At 28.4% G+C, this 16,133-nt stretch overlaps 1 protein-coding gene across 11 annotated transcripts in view; it reads right to left on the bottom strand.

Moving 5' to 3' along the window:
• Positions 1 to 1,880: 1,880 nt before the first annotated feature.
• The window catches only part of LOC130672312 (agrin-like), a 448,227-nt gene continuing 433,974 nt past the window's right edge, over positions 1,881 to 16,133 (bottom strand). For 10 of the 11 annotated variants that reach the window (XM_057476817.1, XM_057476818.1, XM_057476815.1 and 7 more), the window contains 9 exons: positions 14,535 to 14,729; positions 13,441 to 13,614; positions 13,022 to 13,361; positions 10,039 to 11,310; positions 7,908 to 8,161; positions 7,737 to 7,833; positions 7,549 to 7,665; positions 5,429 to 5,603; positions 1,881 to 5,346 (listed from right to left, as the gene is read on the bottom strand). In XM_057476817.1, the coding sequence (XP_057332800.1) occupies positions 5,089 to 5,346; positions 5,429 to 5,603; positions 7,549 to 7,665; positions 7,737 to 7,833; positions 7,908 to 8,161; positions 10,039 to 11,310; positions 13,022 to 13,361; positions 13,441 to 13,614; positions 14,535 to 14,729 (2,882 nt within the window). In that variant the 3' untranslated portion in view covers positions 1,881 to 5,088. The remainder of the gene's footprint in view (positions 5,347 to 5,428; positions 5,604 to 7,548; positions 7,666 to 7,736; positions 7,834 to 7,907; positions 8,162 to 10,038; positions 11,311 to 13,021; positions 13,362 to 13,440; positions 13,615 to 14,534; positions 14,730 to 16,133) is intronic. The other variant, XM_057476812.1, reaches the window with a different exon arrangement.

The raw sequence follows: 16,133 nt of genomic DNA, 5'->3' as shown, positions 1-16,133 counted from the left end.
AAGTAAACAAAAATCTATTTATTGGCAAAATTGTAACCACACTGTAAAAAAATTTTAGCGTGAAAATGGTCCCCGAGAACTTTTCACGATATCCTCGGTGTAAATTGACGGTATGAAATTTTTTCGGTGTAAAACTTTATCACGGTGTCAGTTTTATCTTTCACACCTTTTGGTGTTATCAATTCAAAACTCATACACTGTCCAATCATATCATTTGTAGTTAAAAGTGATCCAATAACTGCTTTTAATATATAAACTGATTACTTTAACTTTAAAAAATGTCAATTAACTTTCTTCAATAATGATTTAAAAAAATACAATCAATAGCTAAACCATTAAAAAATTATAATGTCAAGTATTTTCAATTGAAAAAATTACTTAATTTGACCTATTGTTCTGTATGACCTATGTAAGGTATTTTACGGTTCGAAATATAGAGAATTGCCCAATGTAATTATATGAAACTATATATAAATATATATAATGGCTCTTTATATGTAAATTATATATAATTGTATGTAATTATAGGTAATTATCTTGGGCCATTTTTCACATTTAACTATATATAATTACTAGGATCAGGACTTTTTCTTTCATATAAAAATAACAATTAATAGTTAATGGTCTCAAATTTCGGGATTACATTAGAAATATTGGCCGTATAAAAAAATTTTTAAAATAAAAGTTGTAAAAAATTTTATTTTCTAGAGAAAATGTCTCTTATGATTTTTTTATACAACCAATATTTTCACCGTAATTTCAAAATTAAGATTTTCATAATTAATAAAAATTTGAATCATTCATTATGAATCTTAATTTTGGCATTACAATGAAAATATTGGTCGTATAAAAAAATCATAAGAGACATTTTTTTTATAAAAATAAATTTTCTACAACTTTTGTTTGAAAAGTTTTTTTATAAGACCAATATTTCCGCCGTTATATTAATTTTGAACCATTCATTTCGAAGTTAAGGCAAAAATCTTATCCCTGATAATTACATATATTTTTTTTTTACTCTGAAAGTACTTCTGTAAGATATGAAGAACTTATTTTTATCATATTGTTTTTCAATGTGTGTTTACTAAAGTAATATTCACACCGTTGGTGTGATCGTTTTCATTCACACAGCCAAAAATTTAAGACCGTGCGGTGTAGCTTTCACGCCGGTTCATAATTTTTTCACTGTACGCTGTTTTTGTTTTAATTAATGCTTCAACTTTTTTATTTAATTAATAAAATTTAATTACGCTTACGACCGTTTAAGATCATCGAATATTTTTAAAAAGTAGGGGAGGGGGTATTGTTCTCAAATGCCTTTAATTTACAAAATAAAATATTATTACTACATTTAAAACTAACTTTTAAAATAAATTTAATAATTATTTTTCGTTGAACTACATTTAACATATTGTGTTTTGTTAATTAACTTACTTATTAATTATTTCTTGAACAGTTTGTTCATTTTTGTCTGATAAAAGCCGATGGCAAGGCATGTGCGTTATATTTTTTTTTAACTATTCTGTAGGCTGTGCTTAGTATTTTAAAGTTTATAAGCTTTTTTTTTTGAATCATTATTATCATTATTATTATTAGTATTATTATTATTATATATTATTATTATTATCTATATTATAATGTATGTAGGTGTTTAAACTCGAAGCGTATGCTTGCTGTGAGTATTTAATAAAATAAAAGTAACAAAATAATGGATTTTGTGCCCTTCAGAAACTTACTTTTGCATTTATAATTAATATTAAATCACACTTAACAAGCATTGATGTTGTAGAAAGTCATTAAAAAGTTTTTTTTTGCGTAATAGGAAGAACAGTTGGAGTTAAAATTAAGCCATGGATAATATTGAAAGGCCCATTTGTGAGTTAGGTCGTTAACAAATATTTTTAAATGAGTAATATTTCTTTTTTTTTTTACTTTTTGCTAGTGACAATTAAAATATTGCAGTTATATCTACATACTCCATGACATATATTAACTGTGACACTCTTATACTAACATGAATCACACATTCGTTCGTTTTATAAATATGTAATAATTATTATTTGTGTCACAATTTTTTAATTTAATTACTATCCTGTGTAATTTACATATCCATTCGCATATCAGTATATTTTTTATAATAATAATAACAACTAATAAATGGAATGAAATATTGTTGTTATTATATTTATAGCTTACTGTTATTATTATTATTATAGTCTTTATATCTCTATTCTTTGCGCATTTATATAAAAAGCTTCTGCTACCTCAAATTTATGTGATTTATCAACATAAATCAACAGTTTTTTTTTTTTTTTTAATACATATACACAGTCAGAAATTTTGGGTTAAATTCAATACAATGTATTTGTGTTGATGTTTAACACAAATTTTATGTTAAATAATTGAACACAAAATCTGTTGTTTTGTCAGAAAATTTGCGTAAATTTAACAGACTTTTTGTGTTAAAATTAACTTATAAATATAAGCACATAACCTAACCAACTCAAGTATACTAATCTAACCTGGATACAACTTATGTCCATTTAGCACACAATTGGTTTGATTTTCTGTGATTTTTTTAAAAGACGAAGCTATGAATTATCATCTCGTAAAAAGAGAATCAAAAAAGCATTGAACCTGATCATAAAAATATGAAAGTTATCTATGATTATATTTAATTATAAATCAATTATAATCCAAGTTTTTATCTCTATCCAAAAATTCCCATAGAATCCACCCAAATGCGACAAAACAGTCTATAGGATTCTATGTAGTTTTTGTCGCTTTTGAGTGGATTCTATGGTACTTCGGATAGGGTTGCAGACAATGCTGCTACAATGCTTTCCCTAGCGAATCAAAATTATAGTAAATTACCGTATTTCACCGCACAATACGATATTTTTCTGTAAATTTTCTACGTTTTACGACAATTTGCGATGATTTACCAAAATGTGAGGCATCTTTACCGTAAAACAGTGAAATACTTCACTTTACGGTAAAATGTCGTAATTTTACAGTAAATACCGCAATGTTACCGCAAATTCGCGGTAAAATATCACACTTTTGCTGATAAAGGCCTCACTTATACCTTCAAATACCGTGGGATTGCCACAAATTTACGGTGAATTACCGTTCCTTGACCGCAAAATACCGTAATTTACTTCAAAATACCGTATTTTACCATAGAATACCGTAATTTGCTGTAAAATGCCGCAGTCCGCGGTAAATTACCGTCATTATCTCGAATGCCGTAAATTGCGGCAATTATCGTAATTAATGGTAATTTTCCATATTCGGATCCGCCAGGCTTGCTGGGTTATATAGTAATGAAAATACGTGCGGGAGTGTTTAGCTAAACAACACAAATTTTGTGTTAATTTTCGAATAACAATAAATGTGTTACATTCTAGATTTTCTAATCATTCAACATAAAAAATCAGTTAAAGTAAAATAACCCAAACTGTTTGTTGAATTTACAACTTTTTGTGTTGAAAATCAACACAAAAAATTAAACCAAATAATTTTTGTAACACAAATACACAAAATTTCGAACTGTGTATATTTAAAATTCCACAATATTCTACGATAACATTCAAACATAACACCGATTTTTCAATCAATTTTTTATTTATTTATTTATTTTTTTTATTAATCAGTCTTGGTATAATTAATAACGTTTTAATGTGCGAGTTTAACAATTTGTGCTGAAAAAAGACGACATATAATTTTTTTTTATTTTCTTTTCTTTTCTTTTTTTTTAGGGAATATAGATTTTTTTACGTTGCTCTGATGATATTGTGAAGATAATTCACAATGCACATAATTTTAGACGACTAAAATTTATTGTTCATATCCATAAATAATTATTTATATTATTTTAGCTTAAAAATATATTATTGTCCTTTAATGAAAATGTAGCACTTATATTTCATTCCTTTCTCCACACACTTATTAAGTAACATCGCTAGAGTATTCATTATTATTATTAATATTTAATAATAAGAAATGTCAAGCTGCTTATCCTCAAGTTTCGACGTATTTTAGGACCGTTGAGGTCTCATTATCTCTCTGCATTTACTCACCAACAAAAAAGTTAGCGGTTGTTGCAGATAGTAAATGGATATTTTAATGAATGAATAAAACTTTCAGTAACAATTTCTTGTTGATCAACTAAGAAAACTATCGCATCTTCTCAGTATATCGATTATGTCTTACATTAGCACACGATAATTTTAACTGAACAATAGATATGTAGTCTGGTAGTAGCTGTCGTAGCTTACAGATCTTATTCCTTGGTCCGCTTGTCTTCATTTATTGTTTAAATAATTTATTCAGATGCCGAATTCTGATGGCAATAAATTATTCTGTCAGTATCAGGTTTTGTAACGACTATTGACCCGATTTTAAAAGAATCTAAATTCTAGTAAATCTCACAATATCAACTCTTAATAACGGACTCATCTACTGGCAAATAAGGCAGCACTTTTTTAATATCATTTATATATTATATCATAAATTGATATAATATAGTACTACTCTTAAAGTAGAGCCGCATTGTTGCGTCATACATATCCCGTATTTGCGTATCGCAAATAAGCCTATAAAAGATGTTTTACATCTTTTGGCATTTTTATTATATAAATTTTTTTTTTTTACATCTGAAATATTGGGATTTTTGTGTAAATTCTTTAATTTTATACATCAGACTGATTAATTTTTAGACAAAAAAATTTTAATCACCTGAACAAGTTCACCATTTTTATATTATAATTATTATTATTATCATTATTGCTCTTACTATTATTATTGTTATTAATATTGATATTATTATTGTTATTATTATCACTGCTATAAGTAATATTAATATTATTGTTATTATTTTTTTAATCATATGTTATTATTATTATTATTATTATTATTATTATTATTATTGATATTTTATAATTAGGGTTAATAATATTAATTTAAATTTAAGAGATTGACATTTCTCATAGAAACATACTCTATATAGGAATTGTTAATCCATATGTTATTTTATAATATCAGTATTGTGATATTGTAAATATCTATAGAATCGGTATTTCACTATCATACGTCATTATCGTGGCAAAATTCAATCTTCCGTCTTGCCAAAGGCAGTCTTCTTTTATCGACGATAAAGTCAGTCACGCAACCCTTGATTCCTTTATGACCAGGCTTCCCGCCAACAAATAATTTCCCATTGGTTGTTAGAAGAGATATTTCCGTGGCAACTTTTATGGGAATTTCGTCATCAACCTGGATTACCGTTGCCTTTCTTCGACGAGCAGCTTTGATGTGATGAAAAATACCATCGTTAACTTTTTTCTAAAAAAGTTTAAAAAAATATAAGTAATAACATCCGAGTAAATATAAAATAAATGAGTTTTGTTAATATTGAAGAACATACTCGACTTTTTATAGATATTTCATCTTTTTTTCCTTTGTACGTGAAGACAACGTATCCATCCTGCAGAGATAATACAAGGTTTTCTATTTTTCCTCGTCCAATCCATGCTATCATTCCATCCGGATTAACGGTTCGTAGGCTCAATTCAAATTTATTTGATTGCTGTCCTTTGTATCTAATTAATCATTATTAATTGGTAATTATAATAGTATATATTAATATTAATTTATGTTAATACATAAGCAGAATAAGCAAACTCCTTAAATAGAAAACAATTAAAATAGTTAAATAAAGAGAAAATTATTGCAAACGTTTCTAGTACGTTTATGAAATATCAATCCATAACGTTACGGTAATAATTACTAGTAATTATCGATGTACGTCCATAATTTCTGGAAAAAGGTGCTAAAACTATCCCTGATTGAAAACTCCGATTGAAACCGCTTAATTCCGATTGAATCCGATTGACTCCGATTGAATTCCGATTGACTCCGATTGAATCCGATTGATTCCGATTGAATCCGATTGATTCCGATTGACTTTCAATCAGAATTCATTGGTTTTAATCGGAGTTTTTAATCAGGGATAAGAACGATCCCTATAGTAATAGTAATAGTTCTTATATCGTATAGCAATTCAAATATTGTAATAATTACCATACTTGTGGAAATAGTTTCCGTAGTAATATAGTAATAAATCCTATATTCACATTGGAACGGTTCTTAGGTAAGTATGGGAATAAAACCCTATTACATCATAGTAACTGTTCACATAATATATGTAAATATTTCCATAATATTATGGTAATCGTTCCTATACTAGTATGGTATTCATTCTCATACTATTATGGTAAACGTTACCATATATTATGGGAATAATTACTATAATGTGTGAGAATTATTTCCATAATATTATGATATTGGTTACTATAATAGTATGAGAATGAATACTATAATGGTAACTATCACTATAATATGTGGTAACCATAACCATAATATTATTTTAATGGTTACTATGATAATATGGTTACGATAACTGTGATAGTATCGTAACCATTACCATAATACATGCTAATGTTTACTGTAATAGTATGGGATGATTACCATAATGCATGACAATCATTGCTATACATTATGGTAACCATTACCATAATATATGGCAACCATCGTCATAATATATGGTAATTTTTACTGTAATAGTATGGGAATGATTACCATAATATATGGTAACCATTACCATAATATGTGGTAACCACGGCCATAATAGTATGGAAATGATTGCCATGAAATATAGTAACTATTGCCATGAAATATGGTAATCATTGTCATGAAATATGGTAACCGTTGCCATGCATTATGGTAACTATTACCATAATATATGGCAACCATTGCCATAATATATGGTCATTTTGACTCTAATAGTATGAAAATGATTGCCATGATGTATGGTAATTTTTACTGTAATAGTATGGGAATGATTGCCATGAAATATGGTAACCATTACCATGAAATATGGTAACCATTACCATGAAATATGGTAACCATTACCATACATTATGGTAACCATTACCATAATATATAGTAAACATTGCCATAATGTATGGCAACTATTGCCATAACATGTGGTAATGGTTACCATATATTATGGTAATGGTTACCATACATAATGGCAATGATTTCCATACTATTACAGTAAAAATTAATGGTGACTGTTACCATATACCATAGTAACCATTGCTATCGTATTTTGTCATGGTTACTATAACAGTATGGTTATAGTTACTACGATAGTGTGGTAACCATTACTTTTATATATGGTAATGTTTACCGCAGTATATGGTAAAGGTTACCATAAAAGTATGGGAACGATTACTATAATGACATAGGAATTATCACTATAATTTATAAGAACTACTCCAATATCGTATAGGAATGAAACCTATACAGATAGAAATAGTTATCATAATTAGTATGGATGCCATTCCTATAATCGATATTTAAAAAAAACCTGTCACTATACTATATAGGAACTATTCCCATAATATACTGTAATTGTCACCATAAATTTCTCTCCGTGTACTAATTAAGTAAAAAGTTATTGTTTGTTATAACAAAACTTACTCAGTGTAGTCATAATTTTCATATTCAAAATCATTATCCTCTTCGAACTCATAGTCGGAATAAGAATCATCATAATATTCCAGAAGAGATGTGTTAGTAGTTAAAGTATTGTTAGAGCTAAAGTAAGTTAGTAAGAAGAGTAGGTTAGTAAATTTAAGTGAATAATTAAATATAATATTTGCACAAACCTTCTGCCATAACGATGTTTAAACTGCAGGTAATTGTCACCGTCAAATCTTACTGGTCGTTCAGCTATTTCTCCACCAGACACATCGTATCCCATGACTATATTTAAAATTAATAGATTTGTTATGAATTTCAATATGATATTATAAAATATTTTTAATTTATATACTTACAAAATTCACAATGGAGACCACTGTAACTGCTTGCACATTTACAAAGGTAACTATTTAATAGTGGCAAACAGACTCCACCATTGTGACAAGGATTGCCATCAGCGGGACACGGCAACCCATCATATACTTCAGTATTGTGTTGAGTGAAATTAACTGCTAGATTCTGGTATGTCTTACCATTGACCATTAATCTTTGTATTGCGCCTGTGAGTCCAGTCCATGCACTCTCAAGACGATGAATTTCTCGCCAATGTCTAATTAATAAATGTTTTATTTTATTAAAAACATATTTTGGGTATTAAACGTCAAATCAGGGGATTTGGAGAATTTTTCTGTTTTTATGGAAAAACGGCTTGCAGGTAAATTTTATATTTTTTTGAGGTTCATAAATATATTTTTTTTTTTGGATTTATTGCTCATAAATTTTTAAAAAATGGATCGAGACCATTTTTTTTTTTACTTTTTGGAATACAATTGTTCAAATTATTAAGTGTTTTTAGCATCAATTTTTCAGTTTTAAAATTTAAACCATTTTTTTTAAATGATCCTGAAGTTAGCAGGCAATTGACAATTATAGAATTTTGTTTTCAACCATTTAATTAAAAAAAAAAAAAAGAAAACTAAAAATATACCTGTGTAGAAAATTTAATAAACTGTAAGTGCAATTTTTAAAAATATTTTTATTTTGTAATTCATCGTTTTTAAAAAAATCCAAAAATTTTTAGACGTCGGCTAACTTCAGTATCATTTTCATTTCAAACTTTTATCGATATAAAAATTTTTACGACCGATTTGATCGTGAGCCCTTCAAGTTTTTTTTTTTTTTTATTTAATTTTCGAATTTTTTAAAATTAATTTTTTTTCCGATAAAGTATAATTAAAATTAACGGTTTTGTAATAGAATAAATAATTGTAATTTATAATTAAAATATGATATTTAATAATATATATTAGTTTTAGTTAAAATTTATACACCAAATTCAAATTTCCAAAAGTTAATAGAAAAATAATAATTTTTAAGAGCTCAAAATAAAATCAGCCTTAAAAATTGTTAATAGATAGAAGTTTGAGATAAAAAAATTTTCGAAAATTTTCACAAATGCACTCAATTTTTAAAAAATGATTAAAATTTTTAAATTCAAAAATCGCTGACATCTCTGACATTGAAAAAAAAATTTTCTATAATAAGTTTCTAAAGAAACAAAACCTTGGCAATAAAAAAATAATTTATTTGATTTTTTTATCAGTTATGGACAAAAAATCCAAAAATAATATTTTTTGAACGTGTAAAAAAAATTGGAAAATTTTCCCGAAATTGTTTTTAATAAGTAGAAAAAAAATATTAAAAAATCAGACAAATTAAAAAGTAAACTTTCCAAATCCTTCAATTTGGCGTGAAATGTTTAAAAGTTAAAATATATGTATACATTAGAGGTGTGTGAATAGTTTCGAATTATTCATAAATTTTTGAATAATTTGAAACTCTCCGAACTATTCGTAAATTCTCGAATTATTGGAAAATTTATGATTAATTCCAAATGTTTTTTTTCTAACGATTTAAAATTGTAACAGTTTTTCAAATAATTCAAATTTTTGTCAGAGGTAAGTAGAGCTCAGACCCGAATCTACGAAAAAATTATTTCTGGTTACTTTAAAAACTAAGCTCTGCATTAAATAAAAATTGAATACTTAAAAGCTGACCAAAATTTTATCGATTCGAACCGCGTAATTTGAAAAGTCTCAAATAATTCATGATCCTAAAGTTAACAGACAATTAGCAATTTTTAGATTTTTTTTTTTTTAACCAATAAATAACAAAAAAAAAAAATTAAAAAAATATGCACGTGTAGAAAATTTTAAAAACTACAGGTGCAATTTTTTCGAATATTTTTTTTTTCTTAATTTATTGTTTAAAAAAGAATCCAAAAAATATTAGACGTCGGCTAACTTCAGTATCATAAAAATTCGAAAACTTTCGGATAATTTTAAAATTGACAAATAATTCGAAAAGTTACGAGTAATTTGAAACTTTTCGAATAATTCGGAAATTCTAATTATTCGATTCAATTCGAACCCAATTCGCACACCCCTAGTATACATATATTATGATTGATATATAAATAAATCTTACTTAACGCCACCGATATAAAGAGGCATCTCTAAATTCAATTCAGTGAGAGGACTACCGGAAAAGCCTCGTGCAATAGTGCCTTCATCTAACTGCAGAAGTCCTTCTCTACCAAGTCTACTGATTCTAACACAATGCCAAGTATTAAGACTCACGGAATCAGGAGATGTAATATTAGCTATACCACTGCCTAAATTAAATTTAAACTCCAATTTGCCATTAGCTAAGTTAAGACTAATAAAATCTCCACGGCCATTGTTAAGTTGCCCATTGTAAAGTAGTAGACCATCTGTAGCTCGTGTAAGAAACCATAGTTCAATTGAAAATGCTTTTGAGACTCCCTCAAGACATGAAAGTTCAAGGAACCCATCACCATTAAACTGAGGAATTAAAAATTCAGTCAATTCGGCATCTAATATTTCACAATGATCTCCCGTTCTTCCTGGCGGACATTTACAAACATATCCGCCTTGTGGAAGAATATCACAAGTAGCCCCATTTTGACAGGGTTCGCCTAGACAAGGATCTAATGATTCTTCACAATTAGGCCCAGTAAATTGTGGAGGGCAAATACATTTATACGTTGGTGGTTCATAAGTTGTCACTGCATAATTATCATGTTCATAAGAAGCGTCATAATCTAAATCGTAATCATAATTACAATCCACAGAAGCGCAGCGTTTTTTCGAATATTTTTTCGATCTTTTCGATTTTTGTTTCGATTTTAAATCGTTGCAATGAGAGCCTTTGCATTTAACAAATTTAATTCCTTCATTATAATTTCTCTTTTTCTTTGTTTTATTACTTCGTTTTGTATTTGATTTGCATTCTCTATTATTGCAAAGATCTTCTTCGAATATTGGCTGACAAGTAGCACCATTTTTACAAGGCAAATTAGCGCATGCATTATCACGACACTGCTTAACACGATATGTCTCTAAAACATCTTTGTCTTTCCCGATATGAAGATCAACTGTAAATCTATTGATCTTCAGCTTACGAATGCAACCCAAAAACCCGTGACTGGTCCCAATGTTGTCGTATACTCTAGTGTAATTTGTTGGTATGTTGCCAATAAATGTATCTTGATTGAGATCTAATGATTTAAGCATTCCTTGGCTTTGACCGGCAATATCTTCACCGTCGTTATAAATTAAAACACCGTCTTTGTGATATCTTTTAGCTGATATACGATGAAAGTTTTTCATAGTAACTCTCTCTGGTGATGTTAGTATTACTGGCCCATTTCCAAGGTTGTAACGAAATTGTACGTATCTAAAAATACATAATTATGTTTATTGTATATTATTAAATCGACTTAAAATATACTGTAAAAAATTTTGGTGTAAAAGTGGCCCTCGAGAACTTTCCAATTCAAAAATTCCCATAGAATCCACTCAAGTACGACAAAAACCGCATAGAATCCTATAGACTGTATTGGTTTCTCTGCGGTTTTTGTCGCATTTTAATGGATTCTATGGGAATTTTTGAATAGGGTTTACACGGCCGCGTAGTGTGAAAAATACTCGGTGTAAATTATCCATTCGTGTAGGTGACACGACCGATGATCCAAAGACAATTGATCCTTGCGACGATTGATCCGCCGATAATTGATAGGTCGATAACTGATCTACGCGACAATTAATGGTTATCACAATTTATCCATACACAATTTGTGTGTGAGTATATTTTTTAAATTACACCCACACAAAATTAGTGAAAAAAAGGCGTAATGTTTCACATTTATTTGTGTGTGAGTATATTTTTAAAGTTACACGTACTATATGTATGTCATATAAAAAAATTTGTCTTGTGAGCTAGATGTCGGCATATAAATTGTCGGTATATATATTGTCGCGTGGATCAATCATCTGAGAAATAATCGTCGCAAGGATCAATTGTCGGGGATTAATTGTCGGGGATCAATTGTCTTTAGATCAATGGTCAGGTAACCATTCGTGTAATTTTAACACGGTGTAATCTACTTTTTTTACACCATTCAGTGTTACTTGTTATAATTTTGATTAATGAGCAACAAATGATAATTGAATATTTTCAACTAATTAATCAACAATTGCATTAATTTTATTTAGATATTAAATACACCGTAAAAAAAAACGGGGTAAGTCTAGGCGGTGTAGGTGTTAAAATTTTTTGGTGTTAAATTTCAACACCGAAGGCGGTGTTAAAATAACACAACCACTGGTGTAAATATTCTTTACCGGTGTTAAAAAAATGTACTAGTGTTAAATTATTTTTCGGAGTTGAAATATTTTACTTAGTGAATATTTTTACTTAATCGATCACTACAGTTAACACAGTGTTTTTATTAATAAATTAAATTATTGGTGATTGAGATGGTGGGCACAAAATTGTATAATTTTAAATAAATTACGTAAAACATAAGTAAGTACATAGCAAAGTTGAAATTTTCTCCTGATAATATTCATTAAACTTTTATATTTTTTTATATGTAATACATTTTTTTAAAATTTCTATACGTGAAATTTTTTTTTACACCGATTCAACATCGGTATTTTAACACCGCCAAATTACACCCTCTACACCAATGTTATTTCATTTTAACACCACCCAGTGTTAAATTGAGTCCACTTTTGACACCGCTCTTTTTACAGTGTAGTATTTAACGCAAAATTATCATAAATTACACATTTACACGCCTGACGGTGTCAAAATTTCGATTCACACCGCCTAAATTTAATACGATATTTAGTGTAATTTTCACATCACAATTTTTACACCGTTATTTACACTATACCGAGTCCAAAAATTTTTTACAGTATAAGTACGCAATAAAAAGTAAACTAGTGATGTAGGACAGAGAAATTGTCTAATAATTGTTAAACAACTGACGTCAATTGACCAGTAAAAAATTGACAAATGGTAATTTTTTGAATTTAATGCCAGTTCCCGCTCCAACTTAATTTCACCCAGAAAGTTAAAAATGAATTTAATGTAATCTTACCCGTCAACAATAGCAAGTGAAACAAAATCTCCACTACCATCATTCTTCTGTTGGTTGTATAGAATTATTCCGTTGTCAGCATAAGTTTTAAACTCAACTTCAATACTAAATTTATGATATGCTTTTAGTCTATTCATTCTCACATAACTTTTACCATCGAAAGAAGGTATATCATATTCTCGTTTATTTATTTCTTCATCACATAGTAAACCCGTGTAATTTAAATTACAAATGCAAACAAATGTTGAACTTGGCAAATCAATGCAAGTTGCTGATGAGTGACATGGATTGGAAACACAAGCGCCAAGTTCTTCAGAAGGCGTTACCGACATGTAATTTGCTAAACAAATAATGATAATATATTTTATTTTGTTTCTTATAAAATACTAAATAAATTCGTAGTATAAAGTTAAATTTACCAAAACATTCTTGTCGATCGCTTGTCTCAGAAAATCCATTCGAGCAAATACATCGTCCATTATAACATTCACTATTCGGAATTGTACAGTCCCTATCATTTGTACAGAGATCTCCCAGAAGTGTCGTTACAACTCGAATAGTTGCTGGGGTAGGTCTTGATGCAGCGGCTACTCCTATAAATTATTCAATTAAATTCATCGTACACGGAAAGAAAATTATGGAAACGATTCCCATAATTCTATAAAATTCTTTCCTATACCACCATAGGAATCATTCCCATAAATTATAGGAATGGTTTCTATAATGATATCGGAACTATTCCCATAATATTATAGGAATGGTTCCCATAATGCTATTGAAATAGTTCCTATACCATTATGGGAATGATTCTCATGTTAGTGTAGGATCTATTTCCATACTATTACGAAAATGGTTCCCATAATGGTATGAGAACTATTCCCATACTATTATGGGAACTATTCTTACATATTATGGAAACCATCCCTATAATAGTATGGATACAATTCCTATACCATCATGAAAATAGTTCCTATAATGATATGGGAATAAATCCCATAATATTAGGGGAATAGTTCTCATAATATTATGGGAATAGTTCCCATAATAGTATGGGAATAGTTCTCATACTATTATGGGAACCATCCCTATAATAGTATGGGTATAATTTCTATACCATTATGGGAATAGTTCCCATAATGTTATGGCAATGGTTTCCATATTGGAATAGGATCTATTCCCATACTATTATAGGATCTATTCCCATATATTATGAGAACCATCCCTATAGTAGTATGGGTATAATTCCTATACTATTATGGGAATAGTTCCCATAATATTATGGCAATGGTTTCCATATTGGAATAGGATCTATTCCCATACTATTATAGCATCTATTCCCATATATTATGGGAACCATCCCTATAATAGTATGGGTACAATTCCTATACCATTATGGAAACTATTCCCATAATGCATAGCTAAAGTTCCCATGATTTTCTTGCCATGTATGTAAAAATAATTTTAGTAAGTTATTATTGTAATAATAATGTAAAGAAAAGAATATTGTTCCTACCATGTTTAAAATTATCACGGTCAATGGTAATGGTTTCTTGTTGAGCACGATGAGTGTAATAATAACGTTGGTCTGGCTCTGGACCAAGAAGATGCCTGGTTGACTTTGACAATGGTGAAATAGCTGCTGCTGGTTGAGTGTATTGGACAGCTGTAAATCTTTTAACTGGGAAATCCGTGTTCACCGTCGGATAATCTGGAATTTTTTTTTTTTTTAATTTCAATTGTTTTCTGTCTTAACAACTTAAAATAAAGTTTACTATAATTTAAATTAAAGTGATGCTTGTTTATAGAGAAAAATATTTCTATTTTAACTTTAATAACAACAGGGAAACAATTTTAAAACATTTTAAATTAGTGTTTCACGAGCAATCTATTAATTGTTTAACTTATTTCATCAACAAAAGTTACTTGAGAAATCAATTTAAACACAGACATTCGTGACAAGAAAATGTTCTTGATAATATATATATATATATATATTTTGATACGACAACATTGGCGTTTTTTTAAAATTCTTTTACAACAGTTTAATGATACTTTTTGTACTTTAGATTTCGATATTTTTTTTTACACAGAAAAAAAGTATTTCTTGGCGTAAAAAATTTTTACTCGTCCTATGAAAATTTTTACTTGTTCTAAGAAATTTTTTGTAGTCTTAAGAAAATCTTTGTCTTTAATTCATAATGCAAAATTTTTTTTGCGCCAATAAATCCTATTTTTCTGTGTACTTTTTACAGAAAAAAAAATTTTCGACTGAAGGTAAATGTTCTTGATTCAAGAAATTTTTTTTTTAAAACCTCAATTTTTTAGGATAAAGTAGGAATTTCCTCAAAACAAGACAAATTTTCCTTAACCAAGAAAAATTCTCTTGGCTTAAGAAAATCTTGACTTGGTTCCCGAAAACGTTTGTCTTCCAAAATATTTTCTTTACTCAAGATAACTTTTTTTTTTGTGTTTTGTAAGATGGACGTAATCTCACACACAGATAAATGTTTAGTAAAAATTACCCAAAAAGTTTGATACTAAGGATATGTGGTAAATATCTAAATTTTTCCCATGCACATTATAAAATATGCTACTCGATAGTAAGTAAATAAAGTGCAATTTCTACTAACAACATAGTAAAACTTTAGTTACTGGTTAGATATTCTTACAGTACCAAACTTAATGGATAATTTTTACTCAAAAATTCTCTGCGTGCAGAGAAACGATTTTTTCGACCAACTCTGGGATTCGAACCCACGTCAGCCAGTTATCAAGTTCGATCGGTAACCCTACTTACCTCTCGGCCATGGTGACTAGTTTAAAAAGTTTTATATTTTATATTTTTATGAAATTTTTATAAATAGGGTAGATGTACCGTTTTTGGTCACTTGCAAAATTAAAATAAAATAATTTGTAAAAGACCAAATAACATAATCAATTTTTGAAATATGTTTAAAGATACTTCTATCCCACTGTTAAAATGAAAATTTTATTTTACACTTTTTCATTAATTAAAATAAAGGATTAAATGTCCAAAAATGGAGCAGTGGCCACAAATGGTACCTCTACCCTCTATAATATAAGACTTTTTAGTAAATTGTATTACTATTGG

Source organism: Microplitis mediator, chromosome 7 (assembly GCF_029852145.1).
Source record: "Microplitis mediator isolate UGA2020A chromosome 7, iyMicMedi2.1, whole genome shotgun sequence".
Lineage (NCBI taxonomy): Eukaryota > Metazoa > Arthropoda > Insecta > Hymenoptera > Braconidae > Microplitis > Microplitis mediator.
This window is presented reverse-complemented; position numbering and strand designations above follow the sequence as displayed.